Genomic DNA, 20,300 nt, shown 5'->3' with positions numbered 1-20,300 from the left:
GGTTTAACATATGCTATATGTAGAGCTACATGTATGCAAATTTAAGATTAGTATCGATGGTATAATATTCCAAAATGTTTTTCTGTTGCCGATGCTTGTTCCCAAAGACCTAGGTAACCAGGAATTGGAACAGAGGCTGAGTCCTACTGAGTAGGGATCCTTAAAGTGTCTGTGACACGGAAGGCCCTCTCCCCCAGAGCACGGGGCAGGAGGCCCTCTTGTCCAAGTCTAGTTCAAGGTTACCAAGGGGCCTGCAAGTGGCCCATGGACGCTTTACCATTTTCCCTTCCTAGACTATAATTTGACTCTACCCACTTGTCGTCCCTTTTTGCACATCTCGACTCCCTTGGCTTCAATGGAAGCTTCGCTGCTGGCTTTCCTCCTATTCCGACTCCTCCTTCTTGTACCTGAGGCCATCTCCCTGAGGGTCAGATCCCAGCTCACAGCTTGACCCACACTCTATCCCTGCAACTGAGACTCCAGCTAAGACTGCTCTCCCCTGTCTTGCACATGTCCCTTTAGACGTCTCCCAACTTGTTCAAGACTGAACTCATTACTCCTCTCTCCTCTCTCCCCGGCCACTTCCAATCTTCAGTATCCGATCTCGGTTGTTAAACCATCGAAAGCAGAAATCCAGGAGACCCCTCTCCTGCCCTGAGTACAAACCATACATCCAGCTCCTTCACTGCTTCTCCGGTCGGCTGCTGCCTTGCCCCTGGCGCCAGCCGCCTCCTGTCTGGACCGTGACTGTTTCCTTCCGGCCCCTCTCCCTGACGCGGTCTCAGTCCCCTCACACCTCCTGCTCATCATTCCTGAAAGAATCCAAGACGTAAATCAGTGCGAGTCTTTCTGCCTCTGCAGCTTTTACTACAGCTCGAGGAAAAGACCAAAGATCCTACCATGCATTTGCCTAACGTCTGAACCTATGAACGCCAAGAGCAACGTGGTCACTTACTAGCACAGGGATTCTAAACCAGACCCGACCCGAGGGGCAACGGTGGAAGGGGCGGAGAGGAAAGAAAAGCAGGAATTGTAGCAAAAAGCTCGGGCGGGCGTGCCCTGGGCTTGTTGGGAGACAGGGAAGAGAAGCTTGTCCACTTAGGATTCTCTCTTTTTTTTTTTTTTAACATCTTTATGGGAGTATAATTGCTTTACAGTGGTGTGTTAGTTTCTGCTTTATAACAAAGTGAATCAGTTATACATATACACATGTTCCCATATCTCTTCCCTCTCGCGTCTTCCTCCCTCCCACCCTCCCTATCCCACCCCTCTAGGTGGTCACAAAGCCCCGAGCTGATCTCCCTGTGCTATGCGGCTGCTTCCCACTAGCTATCTATTTTACATTTGGTAGTGTATATATGTCCATGCCACTCTCTCACTTTGTTCCAGCTTACCCTTCCCTCTTCCCGTGTCCTCATGTCCATTCTCTACGTCTGCATCTTTATTCCTGTCGTGCACTTCGGCTTTCTCTTAATGAAAAAGCCAGAATCTTTTAGGAATGTTTTCCAGTCCCACTAAAGGTGGTAAAAAATAACCCTGAAACCACTTTGCAAACGAATCCACAAGCATTTGTACAAGACGAAATGCCAAAGTTCAAACTCTTCTAACACCGTCTTGTTTAGACCCAAACGTTCCAAGAAAAGACCATAATAACACTAACTCCCCAGGGACGCGTGAGGTAGGCCTGTACTAGCAACTCTGCCCATTTCCTGTCCACACTGCTCTCAGAGGGTGTCATGCTAAATCCTCCCTAACGCTCCCTTTTGATACACTTCTGAGACCGAAGGTGGTACTATCCTTCGCTTAGCAAGTTTAATAAACCAGCTTTATATAATTAACAGACTTCTCTCGTGGTCTGGTGTGTATGTGGGGAGACTTCTACAGACGGAAAATAGAAAATGGGCTGAATTTACAGGACTAAGGAACAATAAATGGAAAAGGATGAATTCAAGTGAAGTTAAGGAAGAATTTCGTGACACGACCGGTAAACTGAACATGTTCATGTTAGGGTGTTCCAAGAAAGGACATTTTAACGTTCCTTTACGTGTAGGGGGAATGTGGAGGCTGGCATGTGTGGGGCAACATTTCACAAAAGATCGACTCAATACCGACCATAAAGAGAGTATACTGGACATGAGGGTCTCGGACATCGAAACAGGGCGGCGGCAGAGAGCGCGGAATACTAACCTCTAAATCACCTGGTAAGGTGGTCGCTAATCAGGGGTCCCTGGGGTCCTACCGCAGCTTCCGGGGGTCACTCAGTGCCCTCCCTCCCAGGGCAGCTTGCCCGGGACACGCGGGCAGGTCGTCTCTTAAAGAGAGGGCGCCTAATACATGTTGAGCGCTGATAGGAGGATTTCAGTAAGCGGAATGTGGTCTGAGGAACAGGCCCCTAGGAATTTGTTCGCCGGCAGTCACCCTTCACTCTCCCTTTCGGGAAGCGATAGGCCTTAGAGCTGGGTGCACTCGATCTCGAGTGCGGATCTCGGTCTGGAGAATACCTTGCTGCCCTTACATCAAAAGCTTTTATTATCCTCATTTCCAAAATGAACCAGCGCCCAACGTGTATTATCCTCATTTCCAAAATGAACCAGCGCCCAACGTGGGGCTCGAACCCACGACCCTGAGATTAAGAGTCTCATGCTCTACCGACTGAGCTAGCCGGGCGGCTACTGAAGGCCCCTTTTCTGTCCCAAGGGACCAAGATCCACAAGCAAGGATGCAGGCACACTGCTACGCAACCGCAGAAGTATTATAGAGCGCCAACTGTGCGCCTGGCTCTGCCCTAATGACTAGGGCCTAGGGGTCCGAAGTCTACGCCCCCTCGACACGGAAGAGGTGGCCGTGCAGGCGTCCGGGGGGAAGAGTAAAGAGATTAGCTGAGGTAACGAGACCTGAATTTACGTTGGAGCACTTATGCAGAATATAGACTGCTACGGTACCGCCTCACGGCCAGTCTCCGAGAAACAGAAATAGAGATGAACACACACTTGTCCTTCATGTGACAGCCTTCACTCTCCGGGATGCCGGAGAGACGGTGACTAGGACCAAAAGTTGTTTCCGCCCGGTTTCGAACCGGGGACCTTTCGCGTGTGAGGCGAACGTGATAACCACTACACTACGGAAACACCCATAGGGACAGCATTCCTGATAATACCCTGAAATCTACACGTAGCCGGAACTGGCAGGGTTGAGAAACACCACAAATCCAGAGGAACAAGGGGCTCCCATCAGGGGCCGGCTGAACCGTGTTCAGGTCTTGTGGCCCCATTTTTCTGCCACAGTAGCGCTCGCAGCTCCCGGCACGGCCTAGTACAGTTCACGCACGAGGATTCGTGGTTTTGGCGCGTTCGGACCACCACTTTAGAAAGCACGTCCATTTGGAGCGTCCCCAAGAGGTGGGAAGGGCCTCGAGATCAGGGTCAATTCTGCATGCCCAGCCCTGGCATCGCGCAGCGTCCGACACTCGCTGGGGATTCTGTACATGGACACAGGTCCTGTAACTTTCCCCGCAGTTTTTTTTAAATTTTTAATTAATTGATATATATATATTTTTTAAAGCATCAAGTATTATTTCTATTGCACAAATAATCTATTTGGCAGAGTTGCTCTGAGTACCACAGCAGTATCTTTACTGATGCCGTTCTACATGCCCCCTAGGATTCTCTCAAGTAAAATCAATTCCGCAAACCCATTCTGAGTCCCTGCTCTTAGACTGCGACTCCACGAAGACAGACCTCGAGGTTTTCTGGGCGTGGAGCACGCGTGGGGCACAGCTCAGAAAGTGTTAAATGAATCGACAGCACTTGGGGAAATAAACTTTTTTTTTTCTTTAAGGCAATACATTGACATGGTTAAAAATTCAAAACACACACAACGACATTTACGGAAAAGTGTCCTTCCTATCCTGGATCCTCAGACTTCCCGGAGAAACTAGTATTCTTCCAGAGATAGACGACGACGATGATAATAATGGGTAGCTAAAACTTGTATCTCACTTACCATGTGCTAAGCAACATTCTAATAGCTTTGCATTACATTAATTTCACTAAGCCCTCTGAGATAGGAACAACTGCCCTTACTTTATGAGTAAACACAAGACTATAAAGCTATTACATACATTTAACATCCTATTCCCCCCCCCCCCACTTTTTACAGATATACTCTACACAGTATTCAGCACCTTGCTTTTTTCACTTCAGAATACTGTACATTTTGAAGAGGATTCCCTTTTTATATCTAAAGTGTTCCAAGGTGTGAATGTGCATGTCATGATTTGCAACCGTTCCTTTACTGATGGCAATTAGGAAAGTTCATCTAAACGATGCGATAGTGACCGACCGCAGTTTCTAAAATGGGTGTGGAAATGCCAACTACAGAGGGGAGGAGGAGGGGGACGGTCTCCGGTCCCACCTCCACCGCACTTCTACAGGCCCCGCCCCCTAGTCTCGGAGGGACGCTCAGAGCCCTCAAACAACAAAGTCCTTCGCCTAGAAGGGCCGGAAGTACTTCAGGGCGCTCACCGACCGCCGCCCCTCCGCTTCCGGCATCGGCGGTGCGGAGTCCCTGCTGCAGTTCTCTCTGTCCGGTCGGTAGGATGGCGCCGGGCCGATGCGGTCATAGCACTGAGAGCAGACGGGCGCCAGGCCCTTCCACCGTCCCCCGAAGTTTATCCCCAGTGGCGGGCGATGGGGGAGGCCGAGCTTTCTGTTTCGTCTGCGTTCCCTGCTCCTTCGCATCACAGAGGCGTGCGCCTCTGTCTTTCTAGGTCTCCCGCCCTGTTCCCGAGTGCCTGCTAGAGCGTCTTCTCACCGTTTTCTGTCACCCAGGGGCCCGGGGCGGGTAAGGGCGGGGAGAGGGATAGAAAGGGATGTAGCGTGACCGCGGATGGAACTCGCGAGCTTGGGTGGCTCGCAGCACCGGAAGTGTTGGGGGGACGGAAATGAGGGGGCGGAGCCAGGAAGTGAGGAGGGGCGGGGGTTTATGAGGAGGCCAAGGGAGCTTTGGGGTAGATTTGCACTCAGGGCCACCTGAGGGACTTGGGGGTAGCGCTCAGCTGTATCCCCTCCCCTCTCAGGGACACGGTTGTTGTCTGGGAGTAGGGAACTCTGTGCGGAGGGGTGGGTTGTCGGGAGGACATTTCTCTGGCTGCGCTTGAGGCAAGGTGTATAGAGGCAGGGCTGGGGGTGGGGCTGGGTCGTCAGGGCGTCTGAGAGGGAAGACCCCCCCCCCCGCCCCCCAGCTCCCCACCGCCCGTCTACACTGGCTGACTGGACACTAAGATGGCTGCCGTTGCCATGGCACCCAACCCTGTGCAGACCCTTCAGGAGGAGGCGGTGTGCGCCATCTGCCTCGATTACTTCACGGACCCTGTGTCCATCGGCTGCGGGCACAACTTCTGCCGAGTGTGTGTAACCCAGCTGTGGGGAGGGGAGGATGAAGAGGACAGGGACGAGTTAGACCGGGAGGAAGAGGAGGAGGACGGAGAGGAGGAGGAAGTGGAGGCTGTGGGGGCCGGTGGGGGGTGGGACACCCCCATGCGGGATGAAGACTATGAGGGCGACATGGAGGAGGAAGTCGAGGAGGAAGAGGAGGGTGTGTTCTGGACCAGTGGCATGGGCGGGTCCAACTGGGAAAACATGGACTACGTGTGGGAGGAGGAGGACGAGGAGGAAGACCTGGACTACTACTTGGGGAACGTGGAGGGGGACCTGAGGGGGGAGGATGAGGAGGATGAGGAGGAAGTGCTGGAGGAGGACGAGGAAGAGGAACTAGATCCCGTCACCCCACTGCCCCCGCCTCCAGCCCCTCGGAGGTGCTTCACCTGCCCGCAGTGCCGCAAGAGCTTTCCCAGGCGGAGCTTCCGCCCCAACCTGCAGCTGGCTAACATGGTCCAGGTGATTCGGCAGATGCACCCAACCCCTGGTCGAGGGAGCCGTGGGAACGAGCAGGGCATTTGTCCCAAACACCAAGAAGCCCTGAAGCTCTTTTGCGAGGTGGATGAAGAAGCCATCTGTGTGGTGTGCCGAGAATCCAGGAGCCACAAACAGCACAGCGTGGTGCCACTGGAGGAGGTGGTGCAGGAGTACAAGGTGAGAGAAGTAGAAGATGGGAGTTTATTGGGGGTGGAGAGGAAGTAAGAGGAGCTGGGAAAAGGAAACATGTCTTCCCCCCGCCCCCCGCTCCCCCTCGAAGAACCTCATGTACTGTTGAGCTGATTCTCCTTACCTAAGCACTTACTGGCACCAGGATGGGTTAGAGTGAGAAGGATCCTGGACACAGACAAAGTAGACACAGTGAAGAAGACCAGGGAAGACTGGCTTCCTCAGAGGAGATCTGGCAAAATTGATGATGCCATATCTCTGGGCTTTGTCTTCTGGGGAAAAGCCACTGCTCTTCTACACTTCCACTGTCCCTAAGTAATAGGAATGCAAGTGACAAGCCCCTAGGGCTTTACTACCAGTCTCATTTAACTCTGGGTGACTCTTAAATGTGTCCTTGACTAAAACCCCTAGCAATGGAAAGAACTTGGGGCTCAAATAAGAAGGGGCTCTGAGGGGTAGGAATGTAGTATTGACTACTCGTATCAGACCCATACGCTCCTCACTTGCTTTCTAAGGCGTTCCCCACCCACTCCAAGATACGGCTTGGTTCTCTTTGTGGATCTGCATCATTCTGGTGTCGTGGCCAGGGCTTCTTACCTTTCCTGGGAATTCAGAAAAAAGAGAGAGGTTTTTAAGTCAGAAGACCTGGCTTTTAGTCTCTGAATGTCTTTGAACTTTAATTTCTTGGTATGTACCCCAGCACTGTACTAAGCACTTTTCATGGACTGTTTCATTTAAAACTGAGAACAATCCTGTGAGTTTGATATGGTTTGTATTCCTGTTTTACAGATTGGGAAACAGAGAGATTTAAGTAATATACGCAGGGCCACACAGCTACTAGTAACTGGTGGACTTGGTTTTGACCACCCCCCGCCCTGGCCTATACTGTTAACAGCGTCACCACCGTTTGGATGTCTGTTGTTTGTTTGACTTTTCTGACATGTGACTTTTCTTGGAGTCTGATTCTAGTTTAGTTAATATCTTGCCTCCTACTTCTGATCCTGATTCTTTGGACACAGATAAAGGAGATTTGTGTGTGAGACAGCCAGTAGAAATAACATTATTTAGCAAAGGCCCAGATGGGTTTGTAGCAGTGGAACCAGGAGGAGAGGGTAGCTTCTTCTATGTAGTCTGCACAGAGCTTTTTTGTTTTATGACTTGCGTTTTCATACCTTTTCCTGATTCCTACAGTAACGTTATTTAGGTATTATTATCATTACCCCAGTTTTAGAGTGAGATGTCTAGAGCTTCTCAGCTGTGAGTGATACATACAGCTAATACAAACCTATACCCCTCATGACAAGTAACTATTCCTTGCACACAGTGATTGTCAAACGTGGCTGACTGTCCCAATTATTAGTGGAGGTTTTCAGAAGTACAGTGCGCCATACCGTTAGAGATTCTGAATCAGTGACAGGGAGAATATCTTTAGAAAGCCCAAGCTAGTATGGGAATCACTGAACTGGTAATACCGCCTGCCTTTTAGGCCCTACATTATTAGGGGAGATTGTGAGCTCCTTTTGTCCTTCCATTTTGTATCCCCTCAGTTTCTAGTTAATTGTACTCATCACACAATGTGCAGTCACTTTGTTAACTGGATCCCAGGGCGGAATATCCATGGGCATTCCACCCCTTCTCCACCCTTCCCTTGCAGAACTCTTCTGAAGAGCTTCTGAAACTGGATTTTAATTTGTGTTAGCCATAGCTGTTGAATGCCAGGCCAGTAGAGCTGTGCAATTTGGAGAGGCCACACAGACACAAATAATCTGATCAGCAAATGCAAATACATAAGTTTCATTATGTCAAACGATAATTTGAGTGACTCCCTTTCTAACTTACAGGGTATTTTACAGGCAGGTGGTTTCTTTTCAGGTATGTACACTAACTAGCATTAGCTTGGCACACTGTTGTTTTGTAGAGATATTTCCTTATTGAATAGGTAATAATGCACAAATGATATATAAATAAAGCTTCAAAAAAGTTAAACGTTCTTGAAACTTTCTCTTAAATGGTACTCTATTTGGATTTGTGTGTATGAATTTTTTGTCAACAATTTAGGAAAAATATTAAATGAGAAACTTATGCCTCATGAATTCTGACTTAATAGAGTTGAAATTATTGTGGAGAAAAGTAGATAGTAATAGCAAAAGGCAAAATTTTGTGTAGTTTATGTTCTTTTTATGTTACGGATTGATTGTAATTTTATTATGATTTTTTTCTTCGACCAGTTAACCTGTGCAACAACTACCTTTTGTGCTCTGGGACACTCACCTCTTTGGATCAAGGGTCATTGTCAGGCTGTCATTGGCAGCTGAGGCTTGGGTAGGGAATTTTAGATAACATTTAGTACTGATCTTTTGCTCCATGCCAGACACTGTGCTAAGCATAGTGTCTGTGAGGCAGATTCTGTTATTCCCAGTTCCTCTTTTGAGATGAGGAAACTGGAAGCATGGCTTGCCTCGGGCTGCATTCAGGTTCAGATCAGAGTCTAGGCTTGAGCTCTTCTATGCTGTATTACCCCTCAAGGAAAAGGCGAAGGCATAGAAGGCAGAAGGAGTAGATGGCATAAAAAAGGAAAGAGCACAAAAGTTGGGCTTATCTCATCCATTCTAGTCTAACAGCCCTTTAAAGCAAAAGATTTTGCTACAGATGATTAGAACACGGAGCTCAAGAGCATATTTGCTGAGAGAGTTAAAACTTTAGGAGGAGAGGGTATTTGTTTTCCATTTAGCAAGTAACTGAGTAGGAGAGAAAGCCAGTGGACAGAGAGGAGCATAGAAATTACAATAAGTAAAGCGGGGTTCCTGCTGCCATGAGTCTGTGTGTCCTGGGGGCAGCACACTTGTAAATGATTGCAGTGCAGGGGAGTATTGTAAAGGCATATTCACGTTCCTTGGGATCACAGAGGAAGTTGGGGACCATCAGGGACATGGTCAGGTAGCTGGGTTTTAAAGGAAGAATGCCTTGGGCTAAGTGTAGAAGGGCAGCCCCAGGCAGAGGGAACAGCATGGATAAAGGTATGGAATTATGCTCAGGAAAAGACAAGTTTTATGTGACTAAAACTAAGAGTCTATGTTGAGGGGGTGTAGGAGGGGAGGTGTAGGAGGGGAGGCTAGAAATGAAGGAGCAATGAGAGCCTCATATTTTGCAAGTCATGGAGAACTGTTGAAAGATTTTTAGCACAGGCATAAAATCATCAGAAGAGTATTTAGAGATGAAAATTATGAGGAAGATTGCTTATGAGGGGGAAGGGACTATAGGTAGGAACATTCATATGGAAGGACTTTGTGTGGTGAGGGGCTCAAGCCAGGTTTACTCCAACTCTGAGTGCGGGGCTATGTAGTCATCAGGATCCTACCTTTATTTTTAATTTTAATTTTTTTTTTTTTTACTTTTTGGCTGTGCTGCATGGTATGCGGGATCTTAGTTCCCTGACCAGGGATCGAACCCTCGCTCCCTGCAGTGGAAGCGTGGAATCTTAACTGCTGGACTGCCTGGGAAGTCCCAGGATCCTACCTTAAGAGCACACCCAGGGCTTTGTACATGAGAGCAGGTGGAGGGTTGGAGGCCTTTATCATCATCTGAAGAGAAGAAAGGGGAGGAAGGGAGTGTGATGCTCCTTTGATACCTGTGATGGTGATCAGGCTTTGAGCCCCAACCCCAAATGGGAGAATGGGGTATGTGGGCTCAGAGAACAGGTGCCTCTCGCATCCCAGGCCTCTAATCTTCCTTTCCCCGTTTCCTTAGGCCAAACTGCAGGGGCATGTGGAACCACTGAGGAAGCACTTGGAGGCTGTGCAGAAGATGAAAGCCAAGGAGGAGAGGCGGGTGACAGAGTTGAAGGTGAGTGAATGTCCTTGACAGGGCTCTGTGGTCAGAGCAGGGAAGATGGGCTCTCACAAGGGGTGACTAGATCCGCTGGAGAGGGGCAGCCGAGGCCTGGGAGAGAGGCAGACACCTTCCCAGGGTTGTGAGGAGAGAGGGGCCTTAGTGGATCAAGAGGCATGTTTGTTCCTAGGTTCCAAAATGGAGTGAAACAGGTTTAGCTTGGAGAGGGTTGGTGCCTGGCCCAAGGCTGCAGAGCAGGTTTACCACCCCAGACACCTAACCCAAGAGCTGCTGCCCCATACTGCTGTGCCCGCCACACCAGATAACACAGAGGGCAGAAGAGGGCAAGGCAAAATTCAGATATCAGCTATCAGAGAAGCTCCAGGTTCCAGGATAGATGGCAAATGGTGGGCAAAGCAGCAGTGAGCATGAGGGGAGGAATGTTAGCACTGCAGAGACCTAATATCTTCTAGTCCAGTGTTTCTGATATAAGGAGTATTTTTAGATATTTTCCCCCAAATTCCCACCCCTTACCTCTGCCTCTTTTTGTAAGGCCGGGAGGCACTGGAATAGCCTGGCACTGAGCTTTGGAGACCAAGCCAGGGCATCCTTCCTGTCTGTCCTCTTCCCCCATCCCTCCAATGCCTGCCACCCTGAGAGGGTGGCTGAGCCTTGCCGCTTCCCGGGGCCCGTGCTCATTCATTGCCACATACACATAGGGACTCTGTTGCTGGCAGTTGCTAGGCACTGAGTGGTGAAATCTGAGTCTGGGAGTTGGGGAGTTATCTTGCTTCTAGCCAGCTGCCCAGGTTGAGACTTTTGGGCTCCTGGAGTGCAGAGGTGTCAGGATCTGAGTTTCACTGGAACAGAGAGTGAAACTGACTATTTCCTTCACCCACTTGGCCAGCCAGGACTTTCCTCCCCACTCTGGCCTGTTACTCTTTTTCCTAAGAATGTCTCCATCTTATATCTGGGCAAAAAGTGTGCCCATCATCTGGGATTGTCCAGCCCAGGCAGACAGGGTGGGAATGGGCAGAGGTTTTCTCTCATTATATATAGAAGTTACCTACATAATAATATCCATGATTTTGTCTCTTGGCCCATAAAGTGTAAAATATTATCTGACCCTTTACAGAAGAAGTTTGCTGACTCCTGATCTAGAAGGATTGGGTGACTTTCCTAAGGTCCTTAGTGGTATAGCCAGGACCCTAATTTCATATCTTGATTCCTGAATCTTTTATTCATTTCAAAAACTTCTTACCAGCACCTACTCTGTGGTCGGCACTGTGCCAGGGTCCGAGGACCCTGTGGCAACAGCGCTTACAGAGAAGTGGGTGAAGACAATGTTAAAAGATACTCCACTGTAAATACATTTCAAATTGAGATATATGCCATGAGGAGATACAATGATATTTATGAGGGTGGTCCTGATTTAGATCTGGAAGAGAGATACTTCTCTTAGGAATGTTTAAGCTTAGACCTGAAGAACGAGTCCAGTTAGGTAGCCAGGGTGGAGATAAGTGTTGCAGGCATTGGTTGGTGAGTTTGGGACCAGTGTGCCAGGAGCATGGAAGTGGTGCCTGCTAAAGCCAGGAGATGGGGAAGGGGACAGGGCCCTTTTTCCATTCAGAATGTAGGGCTCCTTTGCCTTGGATTGAGGGGCAGCAGTTGCAAAATTGGAGGTTTATGTTTCTGTGTGTTGAGGTGGTATCCACCATCCCCTTTGCATCATCCCAGAGCCAGATGAAGTCAGAGCTGGCAGCTGTGGCCTCAGAATTTGGGCGGCTGACACGGTTTCTGGCCGAAGAGCAGGCAGGGCTAGAGCGGCGCCTCCGAGAGATGCACGAAGCTCAGCTGGGGCGCGCGGGAGCAGCGGCCAGCCGCCTCTCGGAGCAGGCTGCCCAGCTGAGCCGCCTGCTGGCTGAGGCCCAGGAGCGGAGCCAGCAGGGGGGCCTGCGGCTGCTCCAGGTGAGCAATGGCCCCTTCCCTGTCCACCCTCCAGAACCCTGTGTCTGCTCTGTCAGGCGGTGCTTACCAAACACCTGTCCAGAGCTGCCTCTCTTCTCACTGGGAGGAACCCACAGTGAGTTAACCTGAAGACCAAAAAGGTTTTTGAGGCTGCAGAGTAGTTGATGCCAAATGTGGTTTGTGTGTTGATTATACGCAATGAAAAGAACGAAGATTCTGTTCGTAGGAGGAGGGTTTTAAGAGTTGAGGAAAGAATTTTTGACAGTGACATCCTGAAAAATATAACCAAGTCGTATTGTGAAAATCCTTTTACTGGGGTTGAAAATTCTGTTGGGCCCACAGTAGGATGAGTTAAATTAGGCATACTGAGGCATAGGGGTGGTCGAGATGGATGCATGTTCACTGAGGGCCTTGTGTCCTTTTTCTTACTCCCTTGTTCAAGTTCAGTTCTTTCTCTGGCTGGAATCAGATGGGGAGAAGGGAGCCATCCCTGTGCAGCTGACTCTCTCTTTGTCTCTTTCTCCCTCTCCCTCTTTTTGTTTCTGTTATTCCCAGGACATCAAGGAGACTTTCAATAGGTGTGTTCCCACCCTTTATCCTTTGTGACCCAGTGGCATCTGGTTCCCCATCCCTGCCTCTCTTGGATATCCTGCTCCTCTCCTTCCTTCCCCAGGACCCGAGTTTCTGCCTCCTGGACCCTCTCCTTCCCCTCAGCTTCTGCTCTTCCCTCTGGGAATATCATGGTCCCACCCCCTGCCCGGTCCCCTTCCTCCAGGTGTGAAGAGGTACAGCTGCAGCCCCCAGAGGTCTGGTCCCCTGACCCGTGTCAACCCCATAGCCATGACTTCCTGACAGACGCCATCGTGAGGAAAATGAGCCGGATGTTCTGTCAGGCTGCCCGAGGTAGGGAGGTCATGTTTGACCTTCCTTTGCCTTTTTCTTCACATACCTGAGATTGGGTTCTGAGGGAAGTTGGGCCCTGGGGGAATAGTGGGTACTGAGATGGAGCAGGATACAGGGAGGCCAACTGGGGGGGCTTCAAGCCAAGAGTAGCTTTTGTCCTAGCCCAGGTAGGTGTTGGGGAATAAGAGCTGGGGCCAGAGGGAAACAGATGGTGTTTTGGTGTCCTGAAAACAGAGTGGGGAAAGGAGGAGAGCCCCTAGGAACTTGAGCCTGGACTCTAGGTTGGGGTGGGGAGCTGAGGACAGCTGGATGGTGGGGAGGGAGAGAGGTGAACGGCAGGGCAGCAGGAAAGGCCAAACCTTGGAGTTAGCTGCTAACAGGGAACAGTCGTTCCAGCCTTGGCATATTTGTCCTCCCTCCTCCCAAGTGGACCTGACGCTGGACCCTGACACGGCTCACCCGGCCCTGATGCTGTCCCCTGACCGCCGGGGGGTCCGCCTGGCAGAGCGGCGGCAGGAGGTTGCTGACCATTCCAAGCGCTTCTCTGCAGACTGCTGCGTGCTGGGGGCCCAGGGCTTCCGCTCTGGCCGGCACTACTGGGAGGTAGAGGTGGGCGGGCGGCGGGGCTGGGCAGTGGGTGCTGCCCGTGAATCAACCCATCATAAGGAGAAGGTGGGCTCTGGGGGGTCCTCTGTGGGCAGCGGTGATGCCAGCTCCTCCTCTCGCCATCACCACCGCCGCCGCCGGCTCCACCTGCCCCAGCAGCCCCTGCTCCAGCGGGAAGTGTGGTGTGTGGGCACCAATGGCAAACGCTACCAGGCACAGAGCTCAACGGAGCAGACACTGCTGAGCCCAAGTGAGAAACCAAGGCGCTTTGGTGTGTACCTGGACTATGAGGCCGGGCGCCTGGGCTTCTACAATGCAGAGACTCTGGCTCATGTGCACACCTTTTCGGCTGCCTTCCTGGGCGAGCGTGTCTTCCCTTTCTTCCGGGTGCTCTCCAAGGGTACCCGTATCAAGCTCTGCCCTTGATCAACCTGCCACCCGCAGGGGCCCCTCTGGTTAGCACTGGGGGGCGGGTGGTGGTGGAAAGTAGCCCATAAATTTGGGAGCGCAAAGGCTCCCCTATTGGTTACTGCGTTGCTTCCGGCTCCTCCTTGACCCCAGGCCCCTGCTTCTCCCTTAGGAGCCTAATGAACTCCCCTAGCCTCCAGCTCAGTCTTCTCACCTACTATGTTTGTCCAACAGGTCTGCATGGGTCCCTGATGAGAACAGTTGCCTGGTCTTCTCTCCCTCCCTCCGCCCAGGGATCTGAGTTTTTGAGTAGGGGATGAGGGGAGATTGTAATCTCATTATAAACTTCCCTTTCCCCATCCCCGTTCAACTTTCATGTCAGTTCTGAGACTGGAGGATTTGGGCAAGACTCATGACAGCCCTCATTTCCAATTCCATTTTCTGATGCAAATTTTAGCTAAGGGACTTGGAAGCTTTTTGGGGGGAAGCAGGCTGGGAAAAGGGTAGACCTGGATAATAAACAGTCTACTCTCTGGGGGAAGTACGAAGGATTCTAATTTTTCTTCCATCCCCAATTTCTACCTCCATAGACTGGCCAGAATTTAGCTTCAGTGAGAGATCTGGAATGGTCGACATGATCAAAACTCCGTACATCACGTCACCCAATAAATTATTCCTCGCCCCCTTCCTTTTTTTCAGCACTTAATCTAGGAGCAAAGCTCCTCCCCTCCCCAAACCCTCAGGTCTTTTCACTGCCAGGCTCCTTTCCCTTTTGTTCAGTGGAGTTCCTTTTGTCAGGGTTCCAGCCTCTCTTCTTTGCTTAGTTCCCTCCATTTGGTGAGCCCTGGAGGGGAGCCTGGGGACAGGGATTTGAATCCCTGGGAGGAGAGCCTTGGGCAGAATCTATTTTTCTAGTAACCCTTTGCCTTCTGTCACTTACTAGCTTTTGTCCTCTGCTTTGATGGCTGGGGTCAATTTATGCTCCTGGGGGAAAGGGAAGATGGGTTGTGTTGCGGAAATAAAAAGTTTATTTGCTGCTTTTGTGGAGTCCACTCCTTTAGAAAAGTATAAAGTAAGGAGATGCCACCAAATGGAGGACAGATTAATTGTACCTTCCCTATCAGGTGTGATTCTGTTTCAACAGACTGAGGTATAAATCTTACCCCCCTCCATTTGAATACCCTGCCTAGCCTGTTACTGGCAGGCCCCTCAGAATACCTACTTGAAGAACATTTGCCACTTCTTTTCTACCACTGCTATGAGACTTTATACCATACCATGGCCCTCAAGCCCAAGACTGAGGCACACTACATCTCCAAAGTCTTTTTATATGTCATTATATCTAGCTGAAATTCCACTAAATTGAAGTCAAAGAAAAGACTCATTGCCATTATGAGTTGGAGGGTATATGTAAGAGACCTCAATATGCCGCACATCTGTCATTTAGCTGCCACCTGAGGAAAAGCCATCTCTGTGATTATATTTATTAACACCACCAGACCATCCCACACTATTTTGAATCTTCAATTATGGAAGGAGTGCAAAGGAGTCACTACGCAGCAGCTCTTCTGGTGAGTTGCCTTGCCTTAAAGCAGGGGTCCCCAACCTCTGGTGAGTGGCGGGCGAGCAAGGAAGCTTTGGTCTGCTGCTCCCCATTGCTCACATTACTGCCCAAACCACCAACCTCTCCCCAAACCCTGGTCCGTGGAAGAAGTGCCTTCCATGAAACAAGTCCCTGCTGTCAAAAAGGTCGGGGAGCACTGCCTTAAAGGATTAAAACAAGAAAAGCAAAACCTTTTTAACCAGAGCCCCAATCTGATGCAGACGGCACAAACCTGATGAGTTTCAGGAAGTTTTCAGAGAAGACACTCACTATAAAAGAAAACCAGTTTAATTTTTAAAGCTCTCCCATGTTTTTAGCGGGTGCCAATGGTCACCTGCCACACTCGCACCAGGTTGTCTGTGTAGCCAGCAAACAGAGTCTGCAAGGGAGAAATGACAGGTTAAATCAGAGCCATGGAGTTCTACAGTCCTGCTACTGCCACAAAGATGGCCCTTCTTTTTAATCAGCCACTACTATTCACGGGTGATTATGTATTCCTAGAGGAAGCAACAGCTGGCAGTAAGCACGCACAGGTTTGTAAACTGGTGAAGTTAATCAAGGTCTTAATTGAAGACAGGTAACCACTGCCCCATGGACCACAATCTTCCTACTGATGCTGTGTCAGTAAAATGACAGTAAGCCATCATTTTACTTATGTCAAAGACACTGGTTTTATAAATGGCTGACGAGCAGAAAGTGAGAAAGGTTACAAGCTGAATCACCTGAGGACAGACCCACTTACCTGGCCATCAGCAGACCAGGCCAGAGAGGTACACTGAGGCGGCTCTGCCTTGCTGCTGGTACTGATAACTTCTTGCTTCAGTTCATCTACAATGATTTTGCCCTCCAAGTCCTGGGGAAGGGGTAAAACCGGACACTCAGCACTTCAATGCCACTCTCAAAAGCCTCTCTGATCTGTAATTCAGTAATTCTCAAAAGAGAATGATTTTTTTGCCCCCTTGGGGACAGTTGGCAATGCCGAGAGGCATTTTTGTTTGCCACTAGTTTGCTACAGGCATCTTGTGGGAAGTAGAGGCCTGGGAGGCTGTTACACATCCTAAAGTGCACAAGACTGCCTCTTCCAACAATGGATTACCCGAAGTGTCAATTGTGCTGAGGTTGAGTAAATTGCTACACTTGGTCATCCTTCTTTTTCAGTAGGCAAAGATCTACCACCACTGCAAATCCCAATCCCAAGAAGTTTTACTCATTCTTCTCAGGTATCCACTGGCAGTGTGATGGTTCAGTTGTTCAGGAAGTTCAAATCCCACCAGTGAGCCAGATGACACATTGGGAAATAACATTGCCGGGGCTTGCAGAGCCAGGTATCTGGCCTCAACTGCAGCCCACACTCACCCAGATCTTGATGCTAGGGCCCGTAGCAGCACAGAGCCAGTAGCGGTTGGGACTGAAGCACAGGGCATTGATGATGTCCCCACCATCTAGCGTGTAAAGGTGCTTGCCTTCATTGAGGTCCCACAACATGGCCTGGCCATCCTGGGTGGACAAGGCACAAGTGAGGGCAATGTGACTTCTTCCGGATGTTAATCCCACCCACCTTGTCTCAAGATTCTGCCTTAATTCTTAACTGCTTATCACAGTACCCTGACCTCCCCAAAGCCAATTTCTCAAGTATCAACACTTATCTCTGTGTGCTTTTCCTTTAATACATTACACCTCACTAACCCTATCAAGAGTCTCTGACAACTTCAAAATGCATCACTATAAGCTCCAAAAACACAGGATCCTAATCTCATCAGCAGCTTTAGGAAACCAGCTTCACAGAAAAGGATCTCTTTTAAAGAGCATACCATATCTATGTCATTTTCAGAATATTCTTCAGAAACATTTACTCTTAAATTGCTATCTCATTATCTTAGGTATTCTAAGACACTGTCCCCCAATGAATAGGAGACTCCTGGCCTCTGAATACCTTGCCTCCAGAAGCACAGAGGGATCCATCTGGAGAGACGGTCACAGTGTTCAGGTAGCCTGTGTGGCCAATGTGATTGGTCTTCAGCTTACAGTTTGCCAAGTTCCATACCTGGAATTGTGGGTCATAGGTGAAGAACCTGGCCTGGGGATCCATCAGGGTCAAGAGGGCTCAGCTCAAATAAAAGGCACGGCACCGTGCTTAAAAGTATTCCTGGATAGGATAGCCAATTTCCATTCTATCAGTAACAAAGAAGGTCAAAGAATCTGTCTTGGCAACGTAAGGACAATGAGGATTAAAACAAGGGAGGGGGAAAAAAAAAAAAAGCTTTCTGTGTTGCCATCTTACAAGGGACTCTGGGTTCCCAATTAGCTACTTCAGACCAAATATCAAAATTTAATGGCCTGTAATGAGCAAATATCAAGAAGAAAATGGTCACTTGAGGAACAAAGCTTTCAGAGTGACCAACTGGGAGGCAGTGAGAACACATTCTGGTTGGCAAAGGCCTTACACCCTGGGTCCAAGCTCACCTTGACCAACTTGTCCCAGCCACAGGAGACAATAATGGGATTGCTGCTGTTGGGCGAGAAGCGGACGCAAGACACCCACTCTGAGTGGCTCTCATCCTGCAAAGGATGGAAAGGAAATAAGGAGAAACTGTCTTGTCCCATGAAACTGTAGAACCCCACCCCTCCCCTCAGTTACGTGGGATGTTGACAGTCTTGTATTCATACCTTCAGAATCCAAACCTTTAAGATTGACAGAACCCCTTTAGGTTCCAGATGAGGCTTGAAATCACCACATAAAGGCACCATTAAGAAGGGTGGGAGAAAGTGTTCAACATGTGCTCCCTACACGTGCCTTCACTTTACCTGGACAGTATATTTGCATACACCCAGAGTATTCCATAGCTTGATGGTTTTATCTCGGGAGCCAGAGACAATTTGCCGGTTGTCAGAAGAGAAGGCCACACTCAGCACATCCTTGGTATGGCCTACAAATCGGCGCGTGGTGGTGCCCCTGAAAGGAAGGACGTGGTTACTCTCTAGACCGACTTTGCAAACATTCTTACACAGTCAGACTGTTTCCCTGACCTGGTTCCCCTCCCAGTGGAGCGGCATCACTCACACAACCCTGGACATGGCTCTGATAACAGCAGGCCCTTGGCCGAGAATATGCCGGAGAATCCCTTCAGAATTGCAGGACATGTCCTCACTCCCATGTGGGGATTGGCTGACAATGTCATCGCTCATCACCAAGATCCTCCGTTATGCCTGACCATCCAAAGACTGAGCTACCAGCACACAACACAGTCAAACTGTGCCTACTCCCAAGTGCAGTATCTGATAAAACTGCTCGGCCAGACCACTCCTCAGCAATTCTGTATAACATTAAAAACAAGGAGGGTGGCCACACAACTATCTTCTCCAGGTATTCTCTGCCTTATAGTTCCCACAACGAACCCATCACCCCTGGGAAACCACTTCCAGATATTATCTACCTCATTTCTACCCAGCTTTCCCCCAGTGCCCCAGAGCAGCTACTTGCGTTGTGAGATCCCAGAGGCGAAGGGTTCCATCCCAGGAGCCTGAGAGGGCAAACTGGCCATCTGAGGAGATGACCACGTCACTAACAAAGTGGGAGTGACCCCGAAGAGCACGCTGTGGGATTCCGTAGTTGGTCTCATCTCTGGTCAGCTTCCACATGATGATGGTCTTGTCTAAGGGCAGGTAAAACAAAAGAAAACCCAGTGAGAAACCCCACAGCCCACCCTCTGACCTACTGGATAATGCCTCAAGGTGACTGGTGGGCTCACAAGATTAATTAAGGGCGTTTAGGGCGTAGGGGAACTACAGGCTATGACTGCAGTTACTAGCCAAATCCAAGTGACTCTCTATTCAAGAGTCAAGTAGAGCTAAGTGGTACCCTGAGAATTTAACTCAGGTGTGTGGAACTTTACCAGGTTATGGATGCCCCTTTTGGAGATTCAGACCAAGTCAACGTCTATTTTAAGTATTTTCTGAGATCTAATGCATTAACACAGCAGCCTGGGTGTGGGAAGACTAGCTGTGGGCCTCCAGAGACTACTGAGGGCTGCAAGAAGTGCTGGAATTAGAAGTCACTTTAGGCGCTACAGGACTGCATGCTTTCCCTGCAACGTGTTCCACTCAACAAGCTTTCCTATTAAGTGCCAGACACGATCCTAGCCTTAGATGATCCATTTTTAAATAGCGTGGGCGCAAACACAAGGCACAAGAAGTCTCCAAAGGCAACCAGGTACACAGTGAATAAGAAAAACCCAGAGCAGAATGGGCAGACGCGGGTTAGCCGTGAGACTGGTGTCACGAGGTTCTCCGTGGAGTCCCCCCACTTCCCACCGAGTAGACGGCGGGGCGGCAGCTCAGAAACAGCCTCTGGGTTTCAGCATGGGCACTCAGATGGCATGTTGGGTTCATCACCGCGCCGCCCGACGCGTAGGCTCCTAGGCACACAGCCACACACGCGGGTTAGGGGACCAGAGACTTTAAAAAAGCCCCCAACCGTGCAACCTTCCCGGCAGCCATCCGTGTTTCGGAGTCGGCCAAGTGGGGACGCCTCATGGGTTTAGCCGTGAGGACAACTAGGCAGGGGTCAACTCACACCCCACCTCGCGGCCCACAGGCCCAGTCATGCGACGCGCGCAACGCCCCTACCCCTCAGTCCTCTACCTGACACCTCAGCCGTACCTCGAGAGGCGGACAGTATCATGTCCGGGAACTGGGGAGTGGTAGCGATCTGGGTCACCCAGCCGTTGTGGCCCTTGAGGGTGCCACGAAGGGTCATCTGTTCAGTCATGACGGCGGCGGATGCGGGTGTCGCCGCAGCGACAAGGATGGAACTGGATAGCTCAGAGAGGCGACCCACACACACACGTTCCTGCCGCGGCCCTGCGGAGAAAAAGAGGGAG

The 20,300-nt window shown here is 50.0% G+C and overlaps 2 protein-coding genes and 4 non-coding genes across 11 annotated transcripts; 1 reads left to right on the top strand and 5 right to left on the bottom strand.

Moving 5' to 3' along the window:
• Window positions 1-2,594: 2,594 nt before the first annotated feature.
• TRNAK-CUU (transfer RNA lysine (anticodon CUU)) lies at window positions 2,595-2,667 on the bottom strand. The gene has a single exon. It is a non-coding gene; the product is annotated as a tRNA-Lys (tRNA).
• A 388-nt stretch (window positions 2,668-3,055) lies between these two features.
• TRNAV-CAC (transfer RNA valine (anticodon CAC)) lies at window positions 3,056-3,128 on the bottom strand. Its single transcript has one exon. It is a non-coding gene; the product is annotated as a tRNA-Val (tRNA).
• A 1,146-nt stretch (window positions 3,129-4,274) lies between these two features.
• TRIM41 (tripartite motif containing 41) lies at window positions 4,275-14,856 on the top strand. Of its 6 annotated transcripts, none has more exons than XM_019951167.3 (6): window positions 4,277-6,092; window positions 9,852-9,947; window positions 11,637-11,900; window positions 12,456-12,478; window positions 12,676-12,803; window positions 13,231-14,856. In XM_019951167.3, the coding sequence occupies exons 1-6, from the start codon at window positions 5,283-5,285 to the stop codon at window positions 13,833-13,835; spliced, it is 1,926 nt and encodes a 641-aa protein (XP_019806726.1). In that variant the 5' UTR covers window positions 4,277-5,282; the 3' UTR covers window positions 13,836-14,856. The 6 variants fall into 6 exon arrangements, with proteins under 6 accessions (XP_033709634.1, XP_019806726.1, XP_019806728.1 ...); XM_019951168.3 differs by having other exon boundaries at window positions 4,280-6,092; window positions 11,670-11,900; XM_019951169.3 differs by lacking the exon at window positions 11,637-11,900 and having other exon boundaries at window positions 4,278-6,092.
• Window positions 14,857-15,692: 836 nt separating this feature from the next.
• Window positions 15,693-20,296, bottom strand: RACK1 (receptor for activated C kinase 1). Its single transcript, XM_004316677.3, has 8 exons — window positions 20,080-20,296; window positions 18,902-19,073; window positions 18,226-18,373; window positions 17,884-17,979; window positions 17,354-17,464; window positions 16,777-16,917; window positions 16,163-16,273; window positions 15,693-15,799 (listed from the first exon to the last, which is right to left on the bottom strand). Exons 1-8 carry the CDS (start codon window positions 20,186-20,188, stop codon window positions 15,734-15,736), a joined length of 954 nt encoding a protein of 317 aa, XP_004316725.1. The 5' UTR covers window positions 20,189-20,296; the 3' UTR covers window positions 15,693-15,733.
• On the bottom strand, window positions 18,538-18,616 carry LOC117312004 (small nucleolar RNA SNORD96 family). The gene has a single exon (XR_004526183.1). It is a non-coding gene; the product is annotated as a small nucleolar RNA SNORD96 family (small nucleolar RNA).
• On the bottom strand, window positions 19,751-19,818 carry LOC117312014 (small nucleolar RNA SNORD95). The gene has a single exon (XR_004526192.1). It is a non-coding gene; the product is annotated as a small nucleolar RNA SNORD95 (small nucleolar RNA).
• Window positions 20,297-20,300: the final 4 nt, after the last annotated feature.

This window comes from Tursiops truncatus, chromosome 3 (genome assembly GCF_011762595.2).
Source record: "Tursiops truncatus isolate mTurTru1 chromosome 3, mTurTru1.mat.Y, whole genome shotgun sequence".
NCBI classification, from domain to species: domain Eukaryota; kingdom Metazoa; phylum Chordata; class Mammalia; order Artiodactyla; family Delphinidae; genus Tursiops; species Tursiops truncatus.
The sequence above is the reverse complement of the archived record's forward strand: the minus strand, read 5'-3'. Positions and strand labels throughout refer to the sequence as shown.

Excerpts from the sequence above, each read along its gene's own strand:
- TRIM41 (XM_019951167.3), top strand. The coding sequence starts at position 5,283 with ATGGCTGCCGTTGCCATGGCACCCAACCCTGTGCAGACCCTTCAGGAG. Across the intron at positions 6,093-9,851 it reads AGGTGGTGCAGGAGTACAAG|GCCAAACTGCAGGGGCATGT; the intron begins GTGAGAGAAGTA and ends CCGTTTCCTTAG. Across the intron at positions 9,948-11,636 it reads GGCGGGTGACAGAGTTGAAG|GTGGTATCCACCATCCCCTT; the intron begins GTGAGTGAATGT and ends CTGTGTGTTGAG.
- RACK1 (XM_004316677.3), bottom strand. The coding sequence starts at position 20,188 with ATGACTGAACAGATGACCCTTCGTGGCACCCTCAAGGGCCACAACGGC. Across the intron at positions 18,374-18,901 it reads CGCCTCTGGGATCTCACAAC|GGGCACCACCACGCGCCGAT; the intron begins GCAAGTAGCTGC and ends CCTTCCTTTCAG. Across the intron at positions 15,800-16,162 it reads CCTGGTCTGCTGATGGCCAG|ACTCTGTTTGCTGGCTACAC; the intron begins GTAAGTGGGTCT and ends TCTCCCTTGCAG.